Genomic DNA, 26,715 nt, shown 5'->3' on the forward strand with positions numbered 1-26,715 from the left:
ATAGGAGGCAGCCAGTCCTCTTCCCCCCAGTTCCCCCTCTGCTGCCTGGGCACTGTTGTCTCTTCCCCTCCCTGCTCTGGGGTTGTACCCACTCCACATCTCCGCTATTCTTCAGTTCATGGCCTGTCCCGGCCCCGTCTTCGCTGCGAGGAGCTCCGTGCGAAGCCAGGGGCCTGGAGAACTTAGAAGAAGTCAGGGGGGCTTGAAAACAGGCAGAAACTCAGTAGCCTGGCTGGGGGAGTCTCCCCCCTCCCCCCGAATAACTTTCCTTGGTTCCCTCCCAGCGCCCGAATCAGAGGCCAGCCCTGCAGGTGGTACATTGCCCTGCCCTGAAACAGTCTGGGACCTGTCCTCGTTCCCTGCTGGCTCTCAGGTTTCCACTGCATCCATACCTGTGTCCGCAGGTGCTGGCGGGAGGGAGGGGCAAGGCCGGCGCAGGGCAGGTCTGACAGAACTCGGGCAGAATGAGGATGTCGAAGGGGGGCGGGTGGGGGGTGGGGCTTGGACTCTTATCCTGGCAGGGAGATCTCGGAGACTGTGGAAGAGTCTCCCCCGGGCGGCCCTTAAATCTGGGCTGGACGGTGCGCTGTGAAACATACTGGATCGTTACTCAGAAGCTCCACTGTGCTGGGCCCAGCATGGACCCGGGGGGAGACAGTCCCTGTCACAAGGAGCTTGCAATTAAAAGAGACCAGATCGATAAAGGCTGCGAGGGGAAACTGAGGCAGTGGGAGGGGAAACTGAGGCAGTGAGAGGGGAGGCTTCCCATGGAGATCCTAAATCACCTAGGTCTTTCTCTAGCACCTCTGCTCTCTTGTGGATACAATCCATACCGGGACCAATTCTGCCCTCCATTCCCGTGGACTTCTGGGGGATTGTGTGCGGGTAACTGAAAGCGGAATTGGGGGCTGGATCCTGGAGCGGTTCTGCATCTGCACCAGCCTCCCTGGGCGTGAGGGCCAGATCCTGAAGTCAGGGGTGTGACTCTGGGTGCCACTGAGAACAGGCTCTAGCCCTAAATCCATTGAGTTAAGTGGAGTGACTCCAGATTCACCCAAGTGTCCCTGAGATCAGGATCTGTCCTGCTGCCTCCCTTCACTTTCCTACTTCCTCTCCTCTCTCTCCTCCCTCTAATCATTCCCACTAGGTCTCCCGCCCCCAGAGCCGGGGCTGGCAGATGCAGATCTGCCTAGGGGGGTGCGCCGAGAGGAAGGATCGATCCTGGGTCCCGGTGCAGTTCTGGTGATTTGTGGAAGTGTAAACCTCCCGAGGCAGGTCCGGAGCCCGGGTCGCTTCGTTTATCTCCGAGCAAAACCAGATCAGAAATGAATCCGGCTCCCCGGGATCGCGGCGGGGTGCTAGGGGCTGCCGCAGGGCCGTCCGCGCGGGACGTGGCCTGGTTATTTCGCCCCGTCTGCCTCCAACAGTTGTGCCTTGGAGATGGGGCTCTGCACAGAGGCTGCCGGAGAGACCCCGGACCGCCAGGCCTGGTTGCTGCGGGGTTCTCTGGTCCCCTCTGTGCCCATTTGATGCCCACTTTGCTCCCTGAGAGGCTGGCGTTGGCTTTATTGGTGTGGGGGATGGATGCATTGAGCTGCCCCTGGCTTGTAATTGTCCCTGCTGCACGGACTGGGATATGTTCAGAGGCGGGGTAGGGGGGGGCTAGTTCTCTGGCAAACCCTCCCTCGGGGCTATTTGCGCTGCTGGCTATTGGGTTTCTCCCCCAGCTGGGTCCCCCTTCGCCTGGACCCAGCCGTTACTCCGGTTTCAATTAGTGGAAGCTGGTAACAACAGACTGTTTGTTTAATGCCCCCGGGGACCTGCTGGGGGGGGGGGCTGCTGTGCAGCGGAGGTGTCTGTTGTGACCGAGATGCCGCTTTTCTCCCATCGGGACTGTCCTCTGCAGCCCCTGGCCCCACCCACGCAGCCCCCCCTTGCTGGCCCGCCTGAGCTGGAGGCCGCCCCCGAGGGTGAGAGTGGGGTAAGGGGCTGAGTTTTGACCTGCACTAATTTGAAGCCAGGCCACCGCAGATGCAGCCCCCTCCTGCAGTACCCCTTTGTAACCTCGCTGTGTGTTTCCTTCTTCCTTTCATGCCCCCCCCCAGCTCTCTGCACCCCAATCTCAAGGGCATCTGTGTGACAGCAGCTGCTGGGAGCGGAGTGGCGCCAAGCCGCTGCCTGTCGCAGCCTGGGGAGGGGGGCGGAGGGGGGGCGATGGCACAGCTGATCGCTCCATCTTTATTCACCCTCCGTTCGCTGTCGGAAACTCCCCTTTCCACCCGCTTGATCCCGGTGGAGAATAAACCTCCCCTGGGATCCCCCGTGGAGGGGGGGGCACCCTTCCTGTTCTTCCACTGCTCCCCTCTGCCCCCCTGCTCCTGGGGCTCAAACGTCCCATAACGGGGTGAACCCTGCAGGGACCGAACCAGCTCCCCTAGGGGTGGGGTGGGTGGGACACAAGGCCGGGAGACTTAGGGAAGAAACTCCTGTTATCGGCCGAGGTTGTAGCAACAGGAGATGGAGGCAGATGCGCGACACCCGCTCTCTCCTGAGCTGCGCCCTAGAAGGACCAGGCGACAGCAGCAGCCCCTCGCACCCCCCTCTCCCTATCAATGCCCAGATACAAAGGCAGCGCCTGGCTAAGCAAGGGGAAGCTGCAGCCTGCCCAGATGTTTTGGCTTCTCACCCCAGTAATCTCCCCGCAACAGCTGGGCTGGGAGCTGAGACCCCCGAGCCTTGGGATGGTGCAGAACAGACCTAGGCCCTCGCCGTGATTTTAATTCTAGCACATGGAGGAGCCAATCCACACAATGCTGTTGGTTCCCCCCTCCCCTCCTTGCGCGGCATCGACTAAAATGGGACATTGCCCCGTGAGAGCCGCGGGCCAAGGTGACGTGGCGTGGCCCCGGCAGATCTCCACGGTGCAGATACCCCTCATCAGCAGTATTGCCTGGCCGAGGAGCCATGGATGCCGTCGCTTGGGTTCTGGCGGGGCTACCGGGAATTAGACTTCCTGGAAATGAGCACGGGGGCGTTTGCAGTGTGGGTCCCAGGCTGAGAGAGAGACAAGGTTGGGCGGGGGAGTGGGGGATACCTTTTATTGGACCAGCTTCTGTTGGGGGAAAGGAGACGCTTTCGAGCTTCCCAGAGCTCTTCTCCAGGTCTGGGGCGTCAGGGGAGCACTGCTAGTACCGCAGGGCAGGTGTGGCCCGTGGAGATGGCACAGGGGTCTGTGCAGAGAGCCTCTTGGCAGGTGCGGCGGGCCTGGCTCCGCCGGTCGCTGTCGAGAGGGCTGTCACCACAGAGGGTGCCCTCGGCTAGGCCCTATATTGCTGGGTACAAGGAGACTCTTCAGAGGGTCCGGTTTGTGCCAGACTCAGAACCGGGGCCAGGTCCTCAGCGGGTTTAAATCGTCACCTTTAATGAGTTCAGTGGGGTTACGGGGCCGTGCACCAGCTTGGGGGTCTGGCCCTGGAAATCAATGGCTTTTTTTTGGTGTGCATTGATCAGCTGTAGGGCGGGGGGAGAGTGGAGTCTCTTCCCCCTGTTGGCAAAGTCTTGGGGTTCTGCTGGGACAGAGGCCAGCGGCTGATGCCAGATGAGGGCCAGTGACCGGGATAGTGGCTTGGGTTGGCAGTGAGGGCCGGGAGCGGCATTGGGAGCTTGCCGCTGAGTTACATAAGGGCTTTGCAGGGGGCAGGCGCCGTTTCTCATACTTGATTTCCTGGCTGATGTTTCCCCAAAACTATCCTAACCCCTTTGGAGTGTATAACGGCCCCGAGCCAGATCCTCGGGGGGTGATCTGCACCGCTGGCTCGTGACCACTACGTCAAAGGGGTCGAGACACTTGGCCAATGTCAGGTAATGAAGCACCGGCCCTTCCCTGAGAACCTGCACAGTTACAGATCAGTAAACTGAGGCCCGGAGAGGGGGAAAGACGTTGCTCATAATCACACGGTGCGTCGATGGCAGAGCTGGGACCAGAACCCAGGAGTCCTGAATATTACACACACACACACCCCTTCCCAGAGCTGGGGATAGAACCCAGGAGTCCTGATTCCCAGTCCTCCGCTCTGATCACTACATCCCACTGTCCGTGCCACAGGCCCTTGACTATTGGCTCCTTAGGCCAGGTGCACATCAGCCACCCGCCTTATGGTGAAATAACGAACCCCACATTGCTCCCTGTTCCGTGTTCTCCATCTTGCTTGGTCAATCTGCATATGCTAATTATCTACTAAGTGTGGGTGGGCGTTCACAGGGCCACACTCTACCTCCAGCTATACCACTGGCCTCTTCCATAGGTGTGGCTAGGCCAGAAGAGACCCTGGCTTCTGTCCATGGTGCTGAACCCCGCGTGGGGGCAGGGCCATTGCGGCATAAGGAGTTACTGTGGGCATCTGTCCCAAGTGAGATCAGGGCTCTGTTGTGCTAGGTGCTGCACATACACACAGTGGGAGAGCCCCTGCCCCAAAGAGCTTCCAATCTAAATAGGAAAGTGTGTGTGTGTGGGGGGAAACTGAGGCACACCCCCCCCCGGAAACAACTTTTCCCAAGTCCCACAGCAGGTCAGTGGCAGAGTTGGGGACTAGAACCCAGGTCTCCTGAGTCCTAGCCAAGTGCTGCTATCTATTGGCCTATGCTGCTGACTTGTGGGAGTCTCCCTATGGCAGCATAAACCTTGCAGTTACCCCTGTGCATGGGGGGTTAGACTTCAACTGCTTCTACTGTCCAGTATGGTTTATTACAGCTTGAATGACTCACCCCAAGGCCTTTCCCCCTCCCTTGGCTTCCAGCCTGTAGTCGGAAAGATGGTGGCTGCCAAGGGGGAGGGATCTAAAAAGGTTGGGGGAACCAATCAGAGCAGCGGGTGCTGTGAGCACAGGAGCCCTGAGTTCTAATCCCAGCTCTTACACTGACTCTGAGTGGCCTTGAGCAAGTCCCGTACTGCCTCAGTTTCCCCAAGCTATACAATGGGGACAATAACTGGCGCCGGAGCAGGAAGACTCAGGTTGGGACCGGGGATCTAATCACGGGCGTAGGGTCACTCGTTCCCCTGGGTTTGTGCTGCGATGATTTGCCTTTGGAAGGTGTGAAGAATGACAGAGCTGCTAAGAATTAAACCCCCCCTCTGGGGAGAACATGACATTAATGTATAATGATGAGAACCTTAAAATAACCCAGGTCTCAGATTGCGTGTGCAAGCCGGCTCCCGCGGCTCAGCCTGTTGGGGTGTGTGTCTGAGTGAGCGAGAGAGAGCACGTGTGCGTGCCAGCTACACTGAGAAGCGAGCTCCGACGCTCGGAATGCACTTTCCGGTCCAGAGCAGAGCCCTGCACTGGGGAAGCGATGAGCTTCTCTGGAAAGACGCCAGCCTGGGAGACATGCTCTAGCCAAACATACGTTACTGGGCTCAGTAAAGGAGGGCCTGGTGATCCAATGATCTCTTCCGGCCATAAACATCTATGACTCGCTCAGGTCCCCCCAGACTAAAACACCCCTTGCAGACCGGGAGACCGAAGAGGAAGGTGATGGGGCTGTTGGCTGCACTTCAGGCCTTTTCCGCCCCCAGTGGAGACAACTTGTCCGTGCCTCGGTTTTCCCCTCTGTAGAATGGGGATATGATACTGACTTGCCTTTGCAAAGCGCTTGGAGATCTACCGCCGGGAAGCGACATAGAGTCACCAAGCGGTTACATGAATAACATGACACAGCGCTTGGACTGGGCCAGGAAAACTGGCTGTGTGCGCGCCAGCAAAATCCAGCGGATTGTGACCTGCGTTGTGGCTCAGAGCTCCCGCTGAGGTGCTCGGTGCTACACCAGCACCCAGGGAGGGGCTGAGCCCGCCCCAAAGAGCCTACAAGATCCATAGGTGTGACAGACAAAGGGTAGGAGGAGGTACAGTTCTCCTCGAGCCTGAGAGGTCAGGAAGAATTATTACCCTTCTTTTACTGGTGGGGAAGCGGAGGTGCAGGACAGATGTGATTTGCCCAAGGTCACAGGCAGGCCAAGGATTAGAACCTAGATCGTTTTAGTATCAGAGGGGAGCCGTGTTCGTCTGGATCTGTAAAAAGCAACAGAGGGTCCTGTGGCACCTTTGAGACTAACAGAAGTATTGGAGCATAAGCGTTCGTGGGTGAATGCCCACTTCGTCAGACGCATGTACCTGCTTATGCTCCAATACATCTGTTAGTCTTCAAGGTGCCACAGGACTCTCTAGATCTTTTTAGTCACCCATCCAGTACCCTAGTCATGAGGCCGGCCTTCCTTCAAGAGCCTTCAGGGGGTGAATAATAAGGGGGGCAAAGATTGGTCAAATATTTAGTAGGGGGGGAAGTGAAATTTGTGGCACAATTTGTTGAATTTTATGATTGAATAAGAACCGGACGGGTTTTTGTTTTCCCTCTTTATCCTGCGGATATTTCATTATTCACCCCCGGCCTCTGCTATGCAACAAGGTCGGATTAATAGTCCCTTCTGGCCTTAAAATCCGTGCCTGTCTAGTGAGCGGGGCGGGGGAGCGAATACTTTGGACTGTTTTCATTAAAGAAAATGATGTTGCAAAATGTAGGGGCTAAGATGTTCGGCTATCACTGCGTCTGCCGTCGGTAGCGTCTGAGGCCAAGGACAGAAAGATGCCAGGATGGGAATCGAAGCTAATTAAAAGGGAGTCAATATATTTGTTTCCTGACATGGTTAGAATGCCTTGGAGTGAGAAACCCTATCCATCTAGTTTATCCAAAGGAGAGTTAAGACTGACCTGATCAAGTCCCTACGTGAAGAGATTTCCCTAGTACCGGGGTCTGTATCTAGCAGGAACAGAGATCTAACGGTTAGAAGCAGAAGCCAGACAAATTCAGATTAGAAATAAGGGACACGTTTTTAACCCCTGCAACAACTGACCTAGTGGTCTAATGGCGTCTCCAGCACGTCAGGTCCTTAAATCGCAAGCGGACATCTTCCCAAGGGAGGTGCTGCAGATCCAACAGACGCTGTGGGGTCGACTCAGAAATGGCCGGGTGGGTACTCCGGCCTGTCTGCTGGAGGAGGTCGGACTAGATGATCATGTCGGTCCCCACAAATGCCTGGCTTCGCCAAGGGCCAGATGTTCAGAGGAGCCCAGCTGTGAAAACACAGAACCCGCTATGGAAAACCCAGCCCTAAGTCTGTAGGGGCCTTAGGCAGTGCATTTAAAAATTTTAAATTTATTTATTTAAATTTATTTATTCTTCTGGGCCTGCTTTCATGCACAAAGGAAACGCTGAGTGCGGAACAGAAGCCCGTCCATCTCCCTTGATTTGAAGTGGACAAATTTTGCCACGGTACAAAACGACTCATTCCAGTGATATTCAGCGGCTATGATTTGTAACTCGGTCCCTCCACCCCCGGCCCCGATTTAAAACCAAGTTGCCTTCGCCCCCGCAGAAGAGGGGTCAATCCCGCTTCTCTTGACGTCAGCGTGCGCGGGGCCATCTCCCCCGCAGTGCGAAAGGCAAGCACAGGGAAGGAAAATGCCATCAAGGCTTGGGAGGTGCTCATGGTCCCTGCTAAATATCTCAACACCCTCCTGCCCCCAGGAGACGCCAGTGCAACCCCTAGAACCCGCGCAGGCCCCCGCTGGCCACTGACTTCTATCTCCCACCTCTGGGAATGGGGCATGTGCCCAGCCACCGGGGTTCATTTGCAGTCTCCACCTGTGTGAGCTCTGCCCCTTTGCGGCTGGGCTGGGCTTGGGATGAAGCTTAATGGGGGATGATTGTGAAAAGCGTTCGGTTTAGGGGGAACAATCTAAACCAACTCTAGCGTCGATGTTTCTCATTCTTTGAGCTGGGGCGTGGGCGTCTGCCGATTGAAGGAGCTGCGGGAAGAAGGCGATGATAGGCACAAGGCACGGCTCTCCTTGGGCACTCGAGCGGAATGGATGTAGGTCTGACGAGCTGGTTGCGTGTGACGCTCGTTTTGATTGGTGTCAATGGCTGGGCCAGGGGTGGGGCGATGAGGAATTGGGCCCGTTGGGCAGGTGGTCCGCAGGGGTAAATTGGCACGGCTGCATTGATCGCAGGGAAGCGATGGCTATTCGCGCCAGCTAGGGAGCTCGATGAACAACGTGGGTTCTGGAGATGAGACTCCGGGGGCGTTAACTCATCTGATCTGATGAAGGGCTGGATACTTGGAAAGACGGGGGAGGGAATGCAGAAAGTCAGGGGAACACGGAGCAAGGAAGGGGGAGAGGGAGGGAATGAACGAACGGTGGAAGGAGCAAAAGACAGCGCGCAAGAGGAAAAGTGGGGAAGGAGAGACAGGACTGTGGGAGAGGGGGGATTAGAGGGTGTCCTCCAGGAATTCCTCTCCCAGGGATGGAGTTTGGGGGGGATGGAGGAGCCGAGGCTGGGGGAATACTGCCAGCAGCCACACCCCGTTCCCCATCACAGCCGGGAACCTGGGGCACCTAAATAATTCATTTGCCCGCTGGAGCAGAAAGACAAATGCTGATTAAAACGGCTGGCTGGAGGGGGCTTTGTGTGCCATGGGCAAAGGGAGAGGACAAGGTGGCGGGGGTGGGGGCGGCTCTTATTTCCCTGATAAATCCTTCCCTCGCAGGCAAACAAACCCATTGTGGTGCTGCGATATTACGGAGGGCCATCCCGCGGGGATTCCTCTGCCACTTCCCGGGTGCGGCCAGAGACGGGGCCTTCGGCTTTAGTCTGTTGGTGGAAATTCCCCTGCGTTCTATTAGTTGTTGTCGGTTTCTAATGCCCATGGGTGCTCTGAGTGCATCACTCCGCTAAAGAGTCCCTGTGCAAGGAGGGGACATGTCCCCCACCCCCACCACCCGAATTTTCCTTTAACGTAAAGGTCTTTATGATTTCCTGATTGGGCTTCTTGGCAACCCGCTTACAGCCCTGTCCGCACCTGGCCATCAAACCCCATTAGCTGTGGTCTGGAGGATAGAGCCTGGGAGCCAGGAGACCTTAGGTCTAGTCCCAGTTTTGCCACTGGTGAATCACTTCCCCGCTCCGTGCCTCAGTTTCCCCCTCTCTAAGGTGGTGGGCTGAGCTCGAATGACTGAAAGCACTACATAACCGGCGGGGATTACGAGTGGGACTAGGAGATGGACTGACCTGGTTTTTACTAGACCCATCTGCTTTATGGCAACCTCATGACCGCTGGCCTAGATCCTGCTCGCTCTGAAGCTTACACGCACACAAGCTTTGGGTCTCTGTGCTTGGTCCGGTATAAACACAGAACAAAGACACGGTCCCTGCCCCCAAAGAGCTCAACTGGGCTTTAGATCAGCATTCCTGGTTCTGCTAATACCAGGTGGAGTTTTGCATGCTCACATCCTTCTATTATGTGCATTACGGTAGCGCCCGGAGTCTCAGCCAGGCATCAGCAGGCTATTGTGCTAGGAGCTGTACGTACGCGCAGTGAGAGACAGTCCCTGCCCCGAAGAGCTTGCAACCTGAGTAAAGACTTTGGTAAAAGCTGCCCCAGTCCCTGAAGGGTTTGGGGAGCTTGTCCCTTTGCAAGGGAAGACGCTGGCTGACTGGCCCCGGCCTTCTGCTTTTCCCAACGCCAACCCTCGCTTTTTTATTTCACCACGGACTGTTCTTGTCTTGAGCTGGGCCCAGAAGCCCAGGGTGGAGCTGGAATTGACAAGCAGGCTTGCATCTATATTTGATGGCATGGTCGAGAGCCCAGGAAAAGAAATTGAAAGCTACTTTGCCTTTAATATTCCGGCTGCCGGGGTGCGATTGGCTGTCACCATAGCAACCAGAGAGCCTTGGCCAGGCTGTGATTGGCTGGCCCCGTTGGCAGCCTCTCCATGGCTTTTCCTGATTGCCATGATTTATTCAGCATCGCATGGGAATCGCCCACAACGCAAGATTCAGGAGGTTTCAAAGAGCCGCGGAGCCTTTTGTCTGCTATGGGGGCTTGTCTCTTATTTATTGATTTAGTGGGGAATTGGTTTGGCTCTGGTTTAAAGGAACCCTCGGCCCATTATCTCTGCCGAGCGGGGCCTGCCCCGTGTCCTGGCAAAGCTGGTTGAGGGGAGCCGGCCGGCCGGCTCGGGAAGGAAATTGGGAAGAGGATAAGGGAGCCCAAAGTGCAATTAGACTGGGGAGGACCAGACACTGTTACACTGCTGTGAGGCCACGTGGAAGGTGTTTAAAGCACAGGAGTCGAGGCCAGGACAGGGTGCTCTGGGAGGTGGGGAGCGAGGCAGGGCTGGGAGTCAGGACTCCTGGGTTCTCTTCTGGCTTGGAGAGGGAGTATAGTCTAGTGGTTAGTGCAAAGGAATCTGGGCGCCAGGACCCCTGGGCGGTGGCGAGGCGAGGGTGGGGAAGTGATCTCAGTATAGGACTCCTGCCTCGGAGCCTGATCCGTGCCTCGGTTTTCCCCCTCTGTCAAATGGGAATGATCACCTTTCCCTGCAGGACTGTTGCGAGGTTTAACTCATTGATGTCTGCAGAGCAGTTCGAAACCCTTGGGTCATAGGTCCTAAGTCAAGCAGGTCTGGAATTTTTCTACTGAAAGGGGTTTTAATACAGGAAAGGGCCTTTTGACAGCAGAGATATTGTGAAAGAAAATCCTGTTTGCCTTGAAATGTGGAGACAGACAGAAAAGAAACCAAGACATCTGAGTTTTGTAGAAGTTTTTTTTTTTTTTTTTTTTTTTTTGCAGGGGAAAACCAGTGAATTTCCCCACCAGCTCTGGTTAAATGACTGACCACCTGGGTGACTCTCTGGGCGGCACGGTCTTGAATCCACTAACTGGTGGGAAGAGGGAGCCCCCTGCTCAGACCCAGACTAGCCCCGTCCCTCCTGAAATGTCAGTTGGGTGAGACCTTGCACAGTTCACTGATGTGTGGGTGACAGTGCCCCCCGGGTGCCCCATCCACAGAGCGGGTGGGTCTTTTCAGGCCCACCTAGGAGGGTTCATTCTTTAGCTCGTGCTTTTAGGTCCGTGGAGCAGCCCCTGGTGGGTCAGACGCGAGGGTTGTACAGGCTGGAGGGAGGGGTACTTGGCCCCACTACCAGGGGGTTTTCTGCCGCTGCTGGTGGTACTGTCTGGCTCTCTGGATCGCTGGAATAACCCACTCTGGAGCCTCAAGGCGCTTTACAAAGGAGCGTGGTCGCATTATCCCCATTTCACTGTGCACTGGTACCGCCCTCGAGCTGAATCTGTGTCTGTGAGCAGCTCCGTCGGGGAGGGTGTTGCGAACGTGGCTGTTAACCCGGCTGTGGCAGATAACGCCAGCGTCCGGCTCTCCAAGCACTAACGCAACTTCCCATCAGGCTAGTCAAATCCTGGCCCCCCCCCGCCGCCCCAAGGCATAGAGCAGGGCTGGTTCCTCCCGTGGTCGCTCAGTGAAGGGCCAGGAGACGGGGTGTGGCTGTTACCTCCTTGTGCCCTGGCGTTGTGGGCACTGACACGCACTCCGCCTCTGCACCACGCACGCCGTCTCCCTCCTAGGTGCCTGCTGCCACCCCGAGCCACAATCGCACCCCGAGAGAGACTCTGGGACGCACACCCGCCGTGAGACCCGGTGGGTAGCGCCCGCGTCCTGAAAGACGCCCGTGCTCTGTGATGCGTTGGCACACGTGTGCGCTGACACGCCGGGACACAGACGCACTCGAGCTACTCCCCACTCACCAGCCCTCTGGCAAGCTCAGACATTTAGCGGGCACCGACCGTGGAATGGAGAAGCAGCTGTTGTCCTGCCCTCCCCCTGGCCTTGTGCGAGCTCCCCCAGGACACCCTGCACCGAAGCCAAGGGGCAGCAAGCAAACGCCACGAGCTCTGGGGGAAACAGGGATGTCACAGCTCGAAGTCCGACCCATATGGTTCCCAGCCTGACACACGGAGACTCGGGAGATTCCAGCCTGGGCAGCACAAAGGGGTCCTGCATGGACCACCACCGGCGCGCCGTTGGCAATGACCCCGCAGTGCTATTAAAGCCCTGGAACTGCCCATCACCCCCCCGCGCTGCCCTCTTTGTGGGGACGCCCATGTCACCCTGCAGGTCCCGTGGAGGACAATAAAGATAGCTCAGTGGTTTGAGCGTTGGCCTGCTAAACCCAGGGTTGTGAGTTCAATGGTGGGGGGGCATGTAGGGAGTTGGGGATTGGTCCTGCTTTGAGTAGGGGGTTGGACTAGATGACCTCCTGAGGTCCCTTCCAACCCTGATATTCTATGACCCACTGTCTCCCCGTTCGCACTGGGAACTGCTGGGTCCCGCACCCACATGAAAATCTCTCGCAAGAGCCAGGGAGCTGTGGGAAACCATCATGGCTACCATGGTAACCGTCCCCCAGGGGAAGTATAGACGCAGAGGCCTGAGCACCCAGCATGAGTATTGGTTATTCCTCTGCCCACTCATCCGATCTGATCGCCGCGGGCTACCCGGTAATGCCTTTGTCCCCATTATCTGAGACCCCAGGGTGCGACCCTTCTGGCCGTTCCACGCACGCCCAACGGCTCTGCCTTTCCAGGCGCTTGTGCAAAGGTAATGGCAAAGGGCCGGCTCTGATGTCACTTACACAGATGTAAAACCAGAGTGACTCTGTTGTGGGCAGTGTGGATTTAAATCTAGAGCGGGCCGAGGGTAGTTCATGCTGATGTCCTCTAAAGAGGCCACTAGGTTTTGGTGCCCAACTTGAGACACTGAGGCCAGATTTCCAAGGCTGAGCACCCGACGCTCTTGGGAAAGTGTGGCCCTGCCTGGGGGTGCTGAGCCCCTCTGAAAATTCTAGCCATGGGACCTGAGTTTTAAGGGGTGCTGGGAACCCCTGCTCCCATTAATGGCTCTGACCTCCTAGCGGCTTAGTGACATGCACAGTGGATTGAGAGCCTCAGCTGGCAGGTGATACAGGAATGCAGATGGGGAGATGGTGAGCTCTGCGGGGCAGGGACTGTCTCTTTGCTCTGTGTGTGTACAGCGCCTAGCGCAGCACGGTCTTGAGCCATGACTGGGGCTCCTGGCCACTACCACAGGAAAAATAATTAATCCTAATAAGTTGTGGCTGAAAGAACCATTCACCCAGCTCTTGGTTCAACTGACACATTGGGCAGCAACACCTTTCTGTAGTGGGTCCCCGATCGAAGAGAGAGAGCATGTGTGTGTGGGTGGATGTGGATGTGTGTGTATATTTTAGGATCCATTTTTGTTCTGCTGTTCAGTTCGGGGGCACCGGAGCAGCTCCCGGCTGCTCGCATCTGCGATTCTGGTTCAAATCTAGGCTGTTCGAAAACCATCTAGTGGCTTGTTGGTGGCACCGGGGTGAAAGAGTCCTGATCTTGGTTGAGTTTCCAACAGATACTCACAAAGACCCCCTAGTGCCATTATCGGTAAGGGCCAGATTTCCCTCAGTGCGGGAGTGGGATGCCCATAGTTCTCGATGGGAGAGGGGAATGCCCCATTGTTCTCAGCCGGGGAGGGGGGAATACCCCATTGGTCTCAGTGGGAGAGGGAGGGATGCCCCATTGGTCTCAGGAGGGGACGGAGGGAGGGTGCCCCATTGTTCTCAGTGAGGGAAGGGAATGCCTTATTGTTCTCAGCAAGGAAGGGAGGGATGCCTCATTGGTCTCAGTGGGAGAGGGAGGGATGCGGTATTGTTCTCAGTGGGGGAGGGGGATGCCCCATTGTTCTCAGTGGGAGCTGCTAGGTGCTGAGCTCTTTTGAAAACCTACCCCTAAGGGTCCCCTTTGGTGGCCCCCTCAAGAGAGCGGCGAAGAGCTGAATGCGGCAGCAGGGACCCAAACTTCCCCTTGGGCCCTGCCGAGGCCCCCTGGGGTTAGGACCGAGGCCCATTGGACTGGAGTGGGGGTAGCTCCCCTGCAACTCCTCCCCTCTGAGGGTCCCCCCGGGGCATCCCGTGCGGTGCCGAACCCCAGGCCGAGGGAGGGGGGTGCACCCTCAGAGGCAGCAAATAATAATCCTGGGGGAGAATTTTAACCCGGGCTCCAGTTGGGGGAAGGGCTGCTTTCCTAGCCCCCGTGCAGCGTGTGAAGGAATGAGCATGCCCAGCGCTCGCGCGTGGTAAACAAAGCCCAGCCGCCGTCTCCACTCGGATTGTGGCGATGCCGGGGGTGGAGCGGGGGCTGCTAGGAAATGAGCTGATCACGGAACCCCCCCCCCCCGCGGTGCACGAGCGTCGATGAGGCGCCTGGGACAGGGCCGAACATGCAGCGCGCACCAGAGCGTCGGAGGCCCCCCAGCCTGCTGGCCAGGCCCTCGGGGTAACGAGTGCAAAGACGGGCCCCCCGGGACGCGGAGCCAGCGGGGCAGGAGAAGGCGCTGGGGGCAGCCCTGAGAGCTGGAGGTTAGAGGGGAGGACGGGAGGCTGCGGGGTGGGATATGGGGTGAGCAGGGGACTGGACGATGGGGGATAATTCCCTGCGAAGCACCTGGCCCCGGCCGGATACCGGGCTAGCCGGACCATTGGTCTGCCCCAGGACGGCCTGCAGTGAGGGGGTGTCCGGTGAGGCAGAGGGGGCTCAGGTGGGATGGGGGCAAAGGCTCCTTTGTTGTTCCCTTCCAAAGGAAAAGAAAGAGAAAGGAATGAGAGGGAGGGGGAGAGACCCAGGAGAGCTGGGGGGAGACAGACAGACAAAGGGGGAAGGCAGTGGAGCAGGTGGTGGTGGGGAGACGGCACCTCTGGGGGGCTTGTGCAGGGAGATCAAGGGTGAAGGAAGGAGCGGGGCAGGGGGACGCTTAGGAGTCGGCAGGGCCAGGGGTTGTAGGGCCTGTCACTTGGAGGGCAGGTGGCTGGGCCTGGCTGATGAATTGCCTGCTTGGAGTTAACCCTTTGCGTTCCCCCCGTGCGTGCTGTTCTCTCTCTGGCTGGGGGAGGGGGGCGCCCGTTCTTTGTGAACCTAGTTAGGGTATCTGGGCTGGGCGATCCGGGGGTGTCGGCTGCGTGTGTGTGTGTGTGTGTGTGTGTGTGTGTGTGTGTGTGTGTGTGTAGGAAATAAACACTAGGCTGTGGTTCCGAAATGGCCCATAGGCTACAGGCCGAACCGGCTGCAGGGTTGCCCTGTTACTCCTGGCTACTCCAGGGTTTTTCCTGAGCCCTCCCCTGCCAGACGGCGACTGTGTTGGCTGCGGGTTTGGACAGGTTGGGCTGGTGCCGCTGCCATGTCTAGAGGCCCCTTTACCCTCACTGAGCAGCCCTGCGATGCTGGGCAAACCGCTCCCCACAGAGGCGATGCCAGGAGATGCCCAGCCCCTGCTGTGGGCATCACTAAGCCAGTGTGAGCGCCTGGGTAATGCATCATACAGCAAGTGATTGGCACTGGTGCCCCCCCCCCGGTCTCCCAGCTCGGGGCCACGCTGCCAGCTCCTCCCCCCGGGTGCCACGTGCCAGGCTCTGCCAGCGCAGCACTGCCTGGGAACAGGGCGATCGCCTGGCACATTGCAGGGCCAGCTGATTGCAAACCTGCGTCTCCTTGCATTAGCTCAGCTAACTGCAAATCCCCTCCCTAATAAGGGAACCTAGCTGGGCTAATGCTGCCTTGCAAACGCTTCCTAATGGCGCTAATGTTGTAATCCAGGGGGGGATTAGCTGCCCCACGCTGGCGTGGTTTTGGGAACTCCTTTATCTGGGGTGAGAGCCATGCCGGCTGCCCCACCAGCCGAGACAGGCCCGGGAATGTCCGCCACCAGGGCAGCGGCAGGTTGGTGATGTGGGACGGGGCCTCTGCTGCCGAGCTCTGGGCTGCCACATCTTGTGCCCGGAGAGGGGGAGGGAGGAGGAAAGAAAAGGGAGCAATTGCAGGGGAAGGGAAGGGGAGGGAAGAGTGAGAGGGGGCCCTGCAGAGAAGAGAGGGCGCATTGGAGTAACAGCACGGGCTAGGCCTGCGAAGCCAGCTGCTGTGTGAACTGTATCCATACACCCCTGTGACCTGTCCGCCAGCCCCTCTGCTATCCCAGCCCTGGGCTCCCCCTCCCTGAGCTCTGCTGGTGCCCCTCAGTCCCGACCCACAGCCCCCTGCTATCCCAGCCCTGGGCTCTCCACTCCCTGAGCTCTGCTGGTGCCCCTCAGTCCCGACCCACAGCCCCCTGCTATCCCAGCCCTAGGCTCCCCCCTCCCTGAGCTCTGCTGGTGCCCCTCAGTCCTGACCCACAGCCCCTGCTATCCCAGCCCTGGGCTCCCCCTCCCTGAGCTCTGCTAGTGCCCCTCAGTCCCGACCCACAGCCCCTGCTATCCTAGCCCTGGGCTCCCCACTCCCTGAGCTCTGCTGGTGCCCCTCAGTCCCGACCCACAGCCCCCTGCTATCCCAGCCCTGGGCTCCCCCCTCCCTGAGCTCTGCTGGTGCCCCTCAGTCCTGACCCACAGCCCCCTGCTATCCCAGCCCTGGGCTCTCCACAGCTCTGTCAATGTCCCTCAATCCTACCTGACCCACAGCCCCTCTGGTATCTTATCCCCGGGCTTTGTCCCTCATCCCCCACAACTCTGCTACTGACCCTCAATCCCAACCTGAGCACCTCCTGGAGGGCCGAGTCCTACAAGCACCTCCACCCGCAGAGCTCCCCCCGACTTCAAAGGGAGCCGTGCTGCAGGACCAGAGGTGTGAGGCGCCCTGAGGAAATATAATTGAATCGGGTGCATGGGTTTGCACCCAAGCTGCCCTTTCCAGCTGCGGTGTGGGGAGTGGGTGCTGGTCACTGCAACAGGTGCACTGTCATTCTGAGGCCAAGGGGAATCCCGGGAGCCGGGCATGTCCTTCCAGGGGGAAAGGCAGGAGAGACCCAAAGGAGCCGTGACCTGATCTAAGGATCCCCTTGGCCGGGTCCTGCTGCTCTCTGACCCCGGCAGCTCCGTCACCCCCTGGCAGGATCCTTGGCCCGCGGTTCCTTCCCAGGAGCTTCTGCTGGAAAATGCTGCAGCAAGAGGAGCGGAGAACAAGGACGGGCAGGCAGGCTGAGGGAGGCGTGGACAGAAATACTGGTGGAGGAGATGGGCAGAGAACTGCAGCAGATGGGGAGAAGGTTGGCTGGGGAGATGGAAGTGAGAGAAGAGATGGTCCCAAGAAGGAGGCAGGGTAACGTGAGCTCACTGGGCAGGGCCTAAGGGCAGTGTGGCTCAGTGGGTAGGGTGCTGCCATTCCCAGCTCTGCTCCTGGCTGGCAGGGTGACCCTGGGCAAGTCGCCCCCCTTCCTGTTTCCCTCTAAGGCCTTTGTCTATTTAGACTGCACGCTCTTTGGGGCAGGGACGGTTGCTTCCTACGTCTGTGGCACTGAGCACGGTGGTCTGGGGCCAGCCCTGCTGCTGAGTCCCTGGGCAACCTCGGACAAGTCACTGACTGTCTTTGGACCTGAGGTCCACAATTGACAGGTAGGACATAACCCTGCCTTGGTCTGTCTTAGACTGGGGCAGGGGCCGGCTCTCCGGGCAGCACCTTGGGGCCCCCATCTCTTGCTATGGTATTTCCCTGGCCCCCCTTACCTAGGATCTGAGCCCCTGCCCATCTGCAATGGATTTCTCCTGTTAGCCAGCACCGAATCGGGACCTACATCCCCCCCTTGCACAAGCCCCCGGTGCTTCCGCTGGACACGGCTGGAACACACCTACAACCGGGCACACCAGGGCGCAGGGGGACCCTGCCAGGGATGGTGCACCCACGTCTCTCTCTTTCCCCAGGCGCTGGAGGAGCTGAAGATGTCTGGCTCCATAGCATCCTATGACCAGCTGGTGCGGCAGGTGGAGGCGCTGAAGAAGGAGAACACCCATCTGCGCAGGGAGCTGGAGGACAACTCCAGCCACCTCTCCAAGCTAGAGAATGAGACCTCGGACATGAAGGTGAAGGCGCTGGCAGCCCCGGGGCCCAGCCCTCGCTGAGCATGTCACCCAATACCCTGCAGCAGGGCGGAGGGGCGGGTTTCCAGCTGGGTTTCCTGGAGAGGGAGGGGGGCCTAGTGGGCGGAGCACAGGGCAAGCAGCTGGGAGGTCCAGCGTTCTGACCCCCCGCTCTGCTTTTGACTCAGGCAGTTGTGTTGCTTCTCTGGGCCACGTTCTGCTCAGATTTACACCCTGGCGAGGCAGTGAATTTGCCCTTTCCGTGCCTCAGTTTCCCCACCTGGAGCTACGACTCTTCCCCCCTCCCAAAAGGGTTAATCAGGTCCGCTCTGTACTAGAGCTCACTGGGGCATGTATTTCATGTCCTCCCCCACCCCCGTAGCTTGTGCTTCAGTCAGACCATGGGGAGGGCAGTAGGAGCGGAGTGCTTTCACAATCTCCCCCTTTGTGCCCCCACCCCACCCCTCCGCTGGCCCGGCTGGAGCGATGCCGGCTGAGATGTCGACTTTGCCTCTTGTTCTCCTGCTGCTGGGAAGAGCTGGTGAAAGGGGCTGAGCTCGGAGCCCTGGAAATTAATGTTCTTTGCCCACCCCATCCCCTGGGCCCGTACGTGTAACCCACACGCTTGCAGCGTGGTGGTGTATTCCTCACTGGTGATGCCTAGGCCACGCATAGCAGCTTGTGGGCCAGCGCCGGCCATGGCTAGTGCAGGCAGGAGTTTGATCCCTGCTGTTAACAACCCGCCCAGGAGCGCAGCCAGCCTGCCCTGCAGGGATCCCCCTTAGAAGTAAGAGGGGAGCCCGTCTCCGTGGCCCATTTGCATCTTGGCTTCTCTGCAGGGGCCTGGCTGGCTTGACTTGTTTGCGCTGTGTTCCTCTGTTTGTTAGGAAGTCCTGAAGCACCTTCAGGGCAAACTGGAGCAAGAGGCCCGAGTCATGGTGTCCTCCGGACAGACAGAGGTTCTGGACCAGCTGAAAGGTGAGTGAGCCTGAAGAGGTGGCCCGTCCAGGGAGGTGAGGGCAGGTGGGGTTCTGTTCTGCACCAGGGGAGTCCTGCAGAGCTTCTGGTGGCCAGTGGGGTGATGCAGCAAGAAGCCCAGAACCTGGGGGCCGGGGGCAACATGGAAAATAAATTGTCCTTGATCCAAGAAAGGAGAAGGCCAGCATTCTGCATGGCGGGGAGGACTGGGGCCAGGACTCCGGGGTTCCAGCCCCAGCTCAGATGCGGGAGTTGGTTAGAGCAGGGTCCTGGGGGTTATCGGTCCTGGGTTCTGTTGCTAGCCCTGGGAGGGGAGTAGGGTCTAGCGGATGGGCTGCTGGGCCAGGACTCGGCAGATCTGGGTTCTTTTCCCAGATCTTCCACTGACTCCCTGTGTGACCTTGGAGAAGATCCTGATCCTTACTATGCATCAGGCTCTACTTACACATGGAAGTCGCACGCTGCAAGCGTGGGAGGGACAACGGGTTTCAAACCCATCCCATCCCATCTCCTAGAACTGGAAGGGACCTTGAAAGGTCATTGAGTCCAGCCCCCTGCCTTCACTAGCAGGACCAAGTACTGATTTTGCCCCAGATTCCCAAGTGGCCCCCTCAAGGATTGAACTCACAACCCTGGGTTTAGCAGGCCAATGCTCAAACCACTGAGCTATCCCTCCCCCCCTAGGCTGTTCATTTCATAGTAGGAATCTAGAGCCAATGATCCACTGATTCCTTCGATGCACCTATAGGCCCTGATCCTCCAAACACCTACCTGTGTGCTTTAAACACACGAGCAGTTTCATTTGCTTCAGTGGAGCTACGCTGCTTTGCACTATCTGAGGAACTGGCCCTAGACCAAATGGTGCCCCAGGCGAAGACCGTCTTTGGCGGCCCCCCGCCTCCATTTGAATACCTTATTTTTTATTGCATTTGTAGCCCATTTCACGACTTGGATGCACAATTTACATGCATGATTTGTCCCTGTCAGATAAGACGATAAATTTGTCTGTTGCATGAATAAATACAGATTTACAGATCCTAACAACAAAAACAGCACCCCGAGTCCGGCACCCCCCAAGCCTGGCACCTCAGGTGCCCCTAGATCCAGCCCTATTCCTCCCCCATCCCCGGTGCCAAGGGAGTCCCCTGGCAGAGCCAGCCAGCGTCCTGTTCAAATACAGCTGCGCGGTTCCCCTCCCAGCATGAGCAGAGCATGAGGAGGTGCTGGCCCACTTAACTCCCCTTAACTCTGCCCACGTCCAACTGAGTTTGAACCATCTGATCCGTGAGCAGCCTTCACTTTGCTGGGAAATGCATGTGGCGTATCGGGGCAGCGTATTATAATATGCTACTGCTTCCCACTCCCACCATGCCGAGTTTGCTGGTGTGGACAGGACCAGACTGAGTGATAAGCAGGGTATGGAACCATGTAACAACCAGGGGCTCGGTTCACTGCCCCACCTGTGCCGTGGTGCGTGGGATTCACCCCGGGGGAAAGGAGGGGCAGGGATTGTGTGAGTTGTCACCAGGCCCCGGGGCTTCTGATGGGGCTGAGGATGCAGCTTGAAGTGGCTGCTGGCTGGGAGAGCATAGACTGGGGTCCCCCTCTCCTGAAGCTGGATCCTGGCAGAGTTGGTTTGGGGGTGCCTTGCAATGCTACAACCATCCTCTAGGGGGAGCAGCGATCCAGGGACGGGTCAAGACCCAGGGGCCGCTAGCAAGGCTCAGTCCCGCTGTTCCTCCGAGCACCATCCACACGAGGGTGCCCTTGTTCCCGCTGCCCCCCCCCCCCAGCTCTGCAGATGGACATCACCAGCCTCTACAACCTGAAGTTCCAGCCTCCCACCCTGGCGCCCGAGCTCGCCTGCCCCGAGGGCAGCCCCGTGCACTCAGCCGCTCCCCAGAAGAAGGACAGCATGGGGGAGCTGAGTCGAGCCACCATCAGGCTGCTGGAGGAGCTGGACAGAGAGAGGTAAACGTTCACACTCGTCTGTCTGTCCCCATACACATCCCTCTGTCTGTCTGTCTGCCTCTCCCCCTGTGCACCCATCCGTCTGTCTGTCCCCCTGCACACCTGTCTGCCTGCCTGTCCTCTTACACACCCGTCTGTCCCCATACACATCCCTCTGTCTGTCTGTCTGCCTCTCCCCCTGCACACCCGTCTGCCTGCCTGTCCTCTTACACACCCGTCTGTCTGTCCCCCTACACATCCCTCTGTCTGCCTCTCCCCCTGTGCACCCATCCGTCTGTCTGTCCCCCTGCACACCTGTCTGCCTGCCTGTCCTCTTACACACCCGTCTGTCCCCATACACATCCCTCTGTCTGTCTGTCTGCCTCTCCCCCTGCACACCCGTCTGCCTGCCTGTCCTCTTACACACCCGTCTGTCTGTCCCCCTACACATCCCTCTGTCTGCCTCTCCCCCTGCACCCCTATCTGCCTGCCTATCCTCTTACACACCCATCTGTCTGTCTCTGTATGCCCATACACCTCCGTCTGTCTGCCTCTCCCCCTGCACCCCTGTCTGCCTGCCTGTCCTCTTACATACCCGTCTGTCTGCCTCTCCCCCTGCACACCTGTCTGCCTGCCTGTCCTCTTACACACCTGTCTGTCTGTCCCCCTACACATCCCTCTGTCTGTCTGTCTGCCTCTCCCCCTGCACCCCTGTCTGCCTGCCTGTCCTCTTACATACCCGTCTGTCTGCCTCTCCCCCTGCACCTCTATCTGCCTGCCTATCCTCTTACACACCCATCTAGCTGTCTCTGTATGCCCTTACATCTCCATCTGTCTGCCTCTCCCCCTGCATACCCGTCTGCCTGCCTGTCTTCTTACACACCCGTCTGTCTGCCTCTCCCCCTGTGCACCCATCCGTCTGTTTGTCCCCCTGTGCACCCAGGTGTCTGCCTGTCCTCTTACACACCCGTCTGTCTGTCCCCCTACACATCCCTCTGTCTGTCTGTCTGCCTCTCCCCCTGTGCACCCGGGTGTCTGCCTGCCTGCCTGTCTGTCTCTCTCCATCCTTCCCCCATCACCACAGTGTCTGAGCCCTAGCTTGCCAGGTGGTTAAGGGGCCCCTTTGCTGCTCCCATTACCCAGCATCCTGTGCAGCCCAGCACTCTGCCCAGTCACCTTGCTGCGTGCCCCGGCCCGGGATGCTCCCAGGGGCCATTAGCCAGCCCTTCAGCTGGGCTCGGTGTGGGGAGAGCCTGGTGAAAAGGCCCCTAGAGGATTTGTCCCTCTTCCTGTCGCTCTTCCCCCTTCTCGCGAGGGTTCTGGCTGGGGGGGGTTGGGTTGGCATCAGCTCAGCACTGGGGGTGGGGTCCATGGAGTGGGGGGATCCGTGACTGCCCGCCCTCTACCCCCTCCCCTTCTTCAGGTGTTTCCTGCTGAGCGAGATTGAGAAGGAGGAGAAGGAGAAGCTCTGGTACTACACGCAGCTGCAGAGCCTCTCCACGCGCCTGGACGAGCTACCTCACGTGGAGACGGTGAGTCCCTGGGCCCAGGGCCCAGCCCGAGACCTGAGCCGGCAGGGATCCCTCCTCTGCCAGGCGGACCTGGGTGCTGGGAGGTCCCAGGGGCTCATGGGGTGTTGAGGACTCAGCCCAAGACCTGAGCGAGTCCCCTGCCCCGTAGGATGCGCTTTGCCCCCTGGGGAATACCCTGTGCTGGGGTACAGCGGGGCCAGCCAGACTGCTGGGATCTCGCCCCTCACGCCCTGCCTCTCCTCCCGGCTCCCAGTTCTCTATGCAGATGGATCTGATCCGGCAGCAGCTGGAGTTCGAGGCCCAGCACATCCGCTCGCTCATGGAGGAGCGCTTCGGGACGACCGACGAGATGGTGCAGAGGGCTCAGGTCAGGGCAGGGCAGCTGCTCCCTTCCCGCCGGTTATTCCCCTTCAGCCTCACCCCTCTTCCCCCAGTAATGCAGCCCCCCCTTTGCAAAACCAAGTAATGGGAGGGATCAGACTGCAAAGCCCTCCCCGCAAAGCGGGGCAGTGTGTGTGTGTGTGTGTGTAGGGGGGGAGAAGTGGATCGGGAAGCAACAACCCCCCCAAAAATATGGGCAATGGGAGGCATTGGGGGGGATCAGGCTCTCCCCCGTCACTCCTGAAATCTGGGTAGTGGCCGGGGGGAGATGTGGGTGCAACCCCCTACCCACAAAGCGGGACAATAGGGGGTGGGTAGGAATCAGGATCATGTTTTACTATGGGGTGGTTTATTTTTGCGTGGGGGAGTAGCTCATCTGGGAGAGGGGTGCCCCCCCTTCCCCACCTGGTGGCTGAGTCTGCCTCTCTCTAGGCCCCGTGCTGCCTGGCCCCATCCCCTCACGGGACACGGCTGGAAGGCATTGTGGGAGGCGGGGGGCTGGCGCTTGCTGACTCTATGGTTAAATCCCCGCAGATCCGAGCGTCCCGCCTGGAGCAGATCGACAAGGAGCTGATGGAGGCTCAGGACCAGGTGCAGATGTCGGAGCCGCAGGTAACGGGGCAGGAGCCGGGTCCGCTGGGCCTCAGGCTGCAGCCCCCGCAGGAGGGAGCGGTGGTGCTAACCGTCCCTGTCCTGTGTGTGCAACGCCACTGTGCACTCCCCCCACCGCGTCACCCCTACACGTGCACACACCCGGCCGTCTACACCGCGAGTGTCGCTCATTCACCGGCACGCACAGCATCACCCACAGGCGCGCACACCCGCACATTCACACCTGCGCTCCAGACTCAGGTGCACACTTACGTGTGGGCTCGCACACTCGCACCTGCCATTTGTAGTCACCCACAAACTCCCCTGCACTGACCCATTGCACACGCACCCAATGGGGGCTGGTGCTTACAAAGACAGGTATGCACTCCCCCCCCCATCAGTCCAGGTGTGCCCGTTCTCTGCCTGCACACACCCCTCATTGCACCAACATGGGGGAGACCTCCCCTGCGCACACACCCCAGGCCCAGATCTCTCTCTCTCTCTCTCTCTCACACACACACACACACACACACACACACACACACACACACACACACACACACACACACACACACACACACCCCTCTCGCTCTCTATCTAGGGAAGGCTAGTCTTTGTGCTAACACACAAGGCCAGGAGAGGGGACACCTGGGTTCTCATCCGGGCTCACCACCCGCTCCTGATGCATGTTCCCCTCTCTGTGCCTCAGTGTCCCCCTCTAACAGGCGGGATGATACTTTACTCCCCCTGGCCCAGAGGTGGGGTATGAAGCTTTGCTCACTGGTATTTACCAAGGACTTGGAGATCCTCAGGTGGAGGATCTAGGGCCGTGGCCCAGACTGTCTCCCCCATCCTCTGCTCTCCAGCGGCTGGGGTCTCTGCAGGGCCTTGCCATGGCAGGCAGCATCTCTGGCATTTCCCTCTGCCCCAGCTGGCGCCCGGTGACCTCATTCCATCCTAGCTGGACGTTGGGGTGTATTTCTCCTGTGCTCGCCCTTGGGAGCAATTCGCGTCCCACCCGCAGGCCTGGGCACTGTGTCCGGACAGCCTGGCTGGGCAGGCAATGGCAGAGTCGTGCGGGCCGTGGCAGCGCTGACTGCATTTGGGTGGATGAGGGGCGCGTGGGCTCTCATTCTGCGTCCAAGGTGGGAATGCTGGAGGAGGCTGCTTGGCATGGGGGTGAGAATGGCGCTAGAGCAGGGGCGGGCAAACTTTTTTTGGCCTGAGGGCCACATCGGTTTTCCGAAATTGTATGGAGGGCCAGTTAGGGGAGGCTGTGCCTCCCCACACAGCCAGGCATGGCCATGCCCCTGCCCCCTATCCGACCCCCCCCTGCTTCTCGCCCCCTGACGGCCCCCCCCAGGACTCCTGCCCCATCCACGCCCCCCTGTTCCCTGTCCCCTGACTGCCCCCGGACCCCCGCCCCTGACTGTGTGGCCCGGATATAGCCCGCGGGCTGTAGTTTGCCCATCTCTGCGCTAGAGGCAGGCAGGTCTCCGAGGCCTCCCCGCCCCACTGAGCGGGAGGGCCAGGCCTTTGTGTGTCTCAGGCACCATGAAATGGGCAGTTGCCATGGCGACGAGAAGTAGGCCATGCGGGGAGATGCTGGCAGGCCCAGCGTTGGATTCTGCAGAGCTGCCGCGGGGTCATCAGCTCAGAGCGGCTGAGCCAACCTCCATGCTGGGAGTCAGGAGCGGGTGGGGTTTGGGGGGGGACAGGACAGATGTGGCCAAGACCCCTGAATTAATCTCACTTCTGCCCAGGCTGGATGTGTGTTAGTGACCCCACAGATCTAACACAGTCCACAACAAAGGTGAATATCCTGCCAGAACTGTACAAAACTACCACAGCATTATTTGAAATCTCTAAATACTCCAGTAATATAAAAGTACGAGAGTATTATTTAAAACCTACATTAATATTCAAATTATAATGTTTAACTACTACAGTAATAGTAAAAATACTATCACGTCTTTTAAAAGATTCAGTAATATTAAAATACTGCCGTGTTGTTTTTAAAATACTACAGCAATAATGAAATGTTACAACATTATTTCCCCCAAAATACTAAACAATACTAAATTAAAAATGCTACAGCGTTATAAGGAAAATACCATGATTTTATGAATAAAATCAACTACATAGTATTTTTGATAATAGTGTACATTTAAAAATTATCATATTAAAAGAAAAAACGTTACAGTTTTTATTAAAAATGCTAAATTATAAGAAAAATACCTGCAGCATTTTAAAAAAATACTACAGTATTATTAAATAGTACAGCCCTTTAAAAATACTTCAGCATTCTAAGGGGAAATGCCATGGTTTTATTAAATATATTACGTAATAAGAAAAATACTATATAATTGTTAAAGAAAAAATACTTGCAGCTCTACAATAAAAGTTATTGCTTTTGTATTAAAAATACTAGAGGATTATAAAGAACAATACTGTAGAGCTAGGAAATAATACTACAATATTGTTTTGAAGATATTGCGGTATTACTTAACACCCCGCACAGTTTTATAATAAGAATAGTATTTTTAAACCAAAATCTACAATATAAGAAACCTACAATCTTATTAAAAAGACTAGGGCATTGTACAATCCTTCAGTAACATGGCAGGGAGCTGTAGTGTTTGGGATAATTACTGCATAATACTGTAGCATTTTTCTAAGGGTTAAGTGCCCAGAGTTTAACTAGCCTCTGAACAGTTTTTAAGCCCAGAGGCCATATATGAAATCCTGGCCCTATTAAAATGAATAGGAGTTTAGCCATTGACTTCAGTGGGATCAGAATTTCGCCTTAGGGTTTCATTAACATCTGAACTGGATTTAAAAAGCCAGAGGTCACGTGATTCCTACTCTGGGCTCCCAACAGTCACTGGTGCTCTCTCTCCTGCCTTCTGGGACAGAGATTAAGTGAGTACAGAGACAAATTATTTCCCCCCCCCGAGCTTTTCTCTGCACCAAGAAATCGATAGCAGAACTGGCTGTGAATTTCTCCCCTAACCCCATGCAAAGCCGGAGCATGCGGGGCTTTGAGCTAAGCCCTGGGAAGATGGAGCGGTTTAGATTCAGTAAGACAATTATCGCACTGTTGGCTAAAAAGGGGATTTGTCCTGGAAAGAGAAATGAGCCATAGCGCTCGGTCCTGAAGCCTTGAATCCCTGGGCAATACATATTTTTTTACATATATCTGCAATAAGGCCGGTCCGTAATGAGGAAGGATAGTTCTGTGCCAAGGCCCTTTGCCCTACGACTCAGGAAAGCTGGGTTCAATTCCCTCCTCTGCCACAAACAGTGCATGTGACCTTGGGCAAGACACTTAGCTTCTCTGTGCCTCAGTTTCCCACCTGTGCAATGGAGACAGTATTGCTGCTCTGTCTCATGGCGTGGCTTTGAGGTGCTCCAATACTACAGGATTGGGGCTGTCTAAATACTTTGAGAGAGAGGGTTTACGATAATTTAATATAGG

The 26,715-nt window shown here is 57.5% G+C and overlaps 1 protein-coding gene across 1 annotated transcript in view; it reads left to right on the forward strand.

Moving 5' to 3' along the window:
- The window catches only part of APC2 (APC regulator of WNT signaling pathway 2), a 49,977-nt gene that overhangs the window by 7,349 nt on the left and 15,913 nt on the right, over positions 1-26,715 (forward strand). The window contains exons 3-8 of the mRNA XM_054013611.1: positions 17,650-17,808; positions 18,693-18,783; positions 20,577-20,754; positions 22,157-22,265; positions 22,519-22,632; positions 23,181-23,258. Coding sequence (XP_053869586.1) covers positions 17,650-17,808; positions 18,693-18,783; positions 20,577-20,754; positions 22,157-22,265; positions 22,519-22,632; positions 23,181-23,258 — 729 coding nt within the window. The remainder of the gene's footprint in view (positions 1-17,649; positions 17,809-18,692; positions 18,784-20,576; positions 20,755-22,156; positions 22,266-22,518; positions 22,633-23,180; positions 23,259-26,715) is intronic.

Source organism: Malaclemys terrapin, chromosome 24, assembly GCF_027887155.1.
Source record: "Malaclemys terrapin pileata isolate rMalTer1 chromosome 24, rMalTer1.hap1, whole genome shotgun sequence".
Lineage (NCBI taxonomy): Eukaryota > Metazoa > Chordata > Testudines > Emydidae > Malaclemys > Malaclemys terrapin.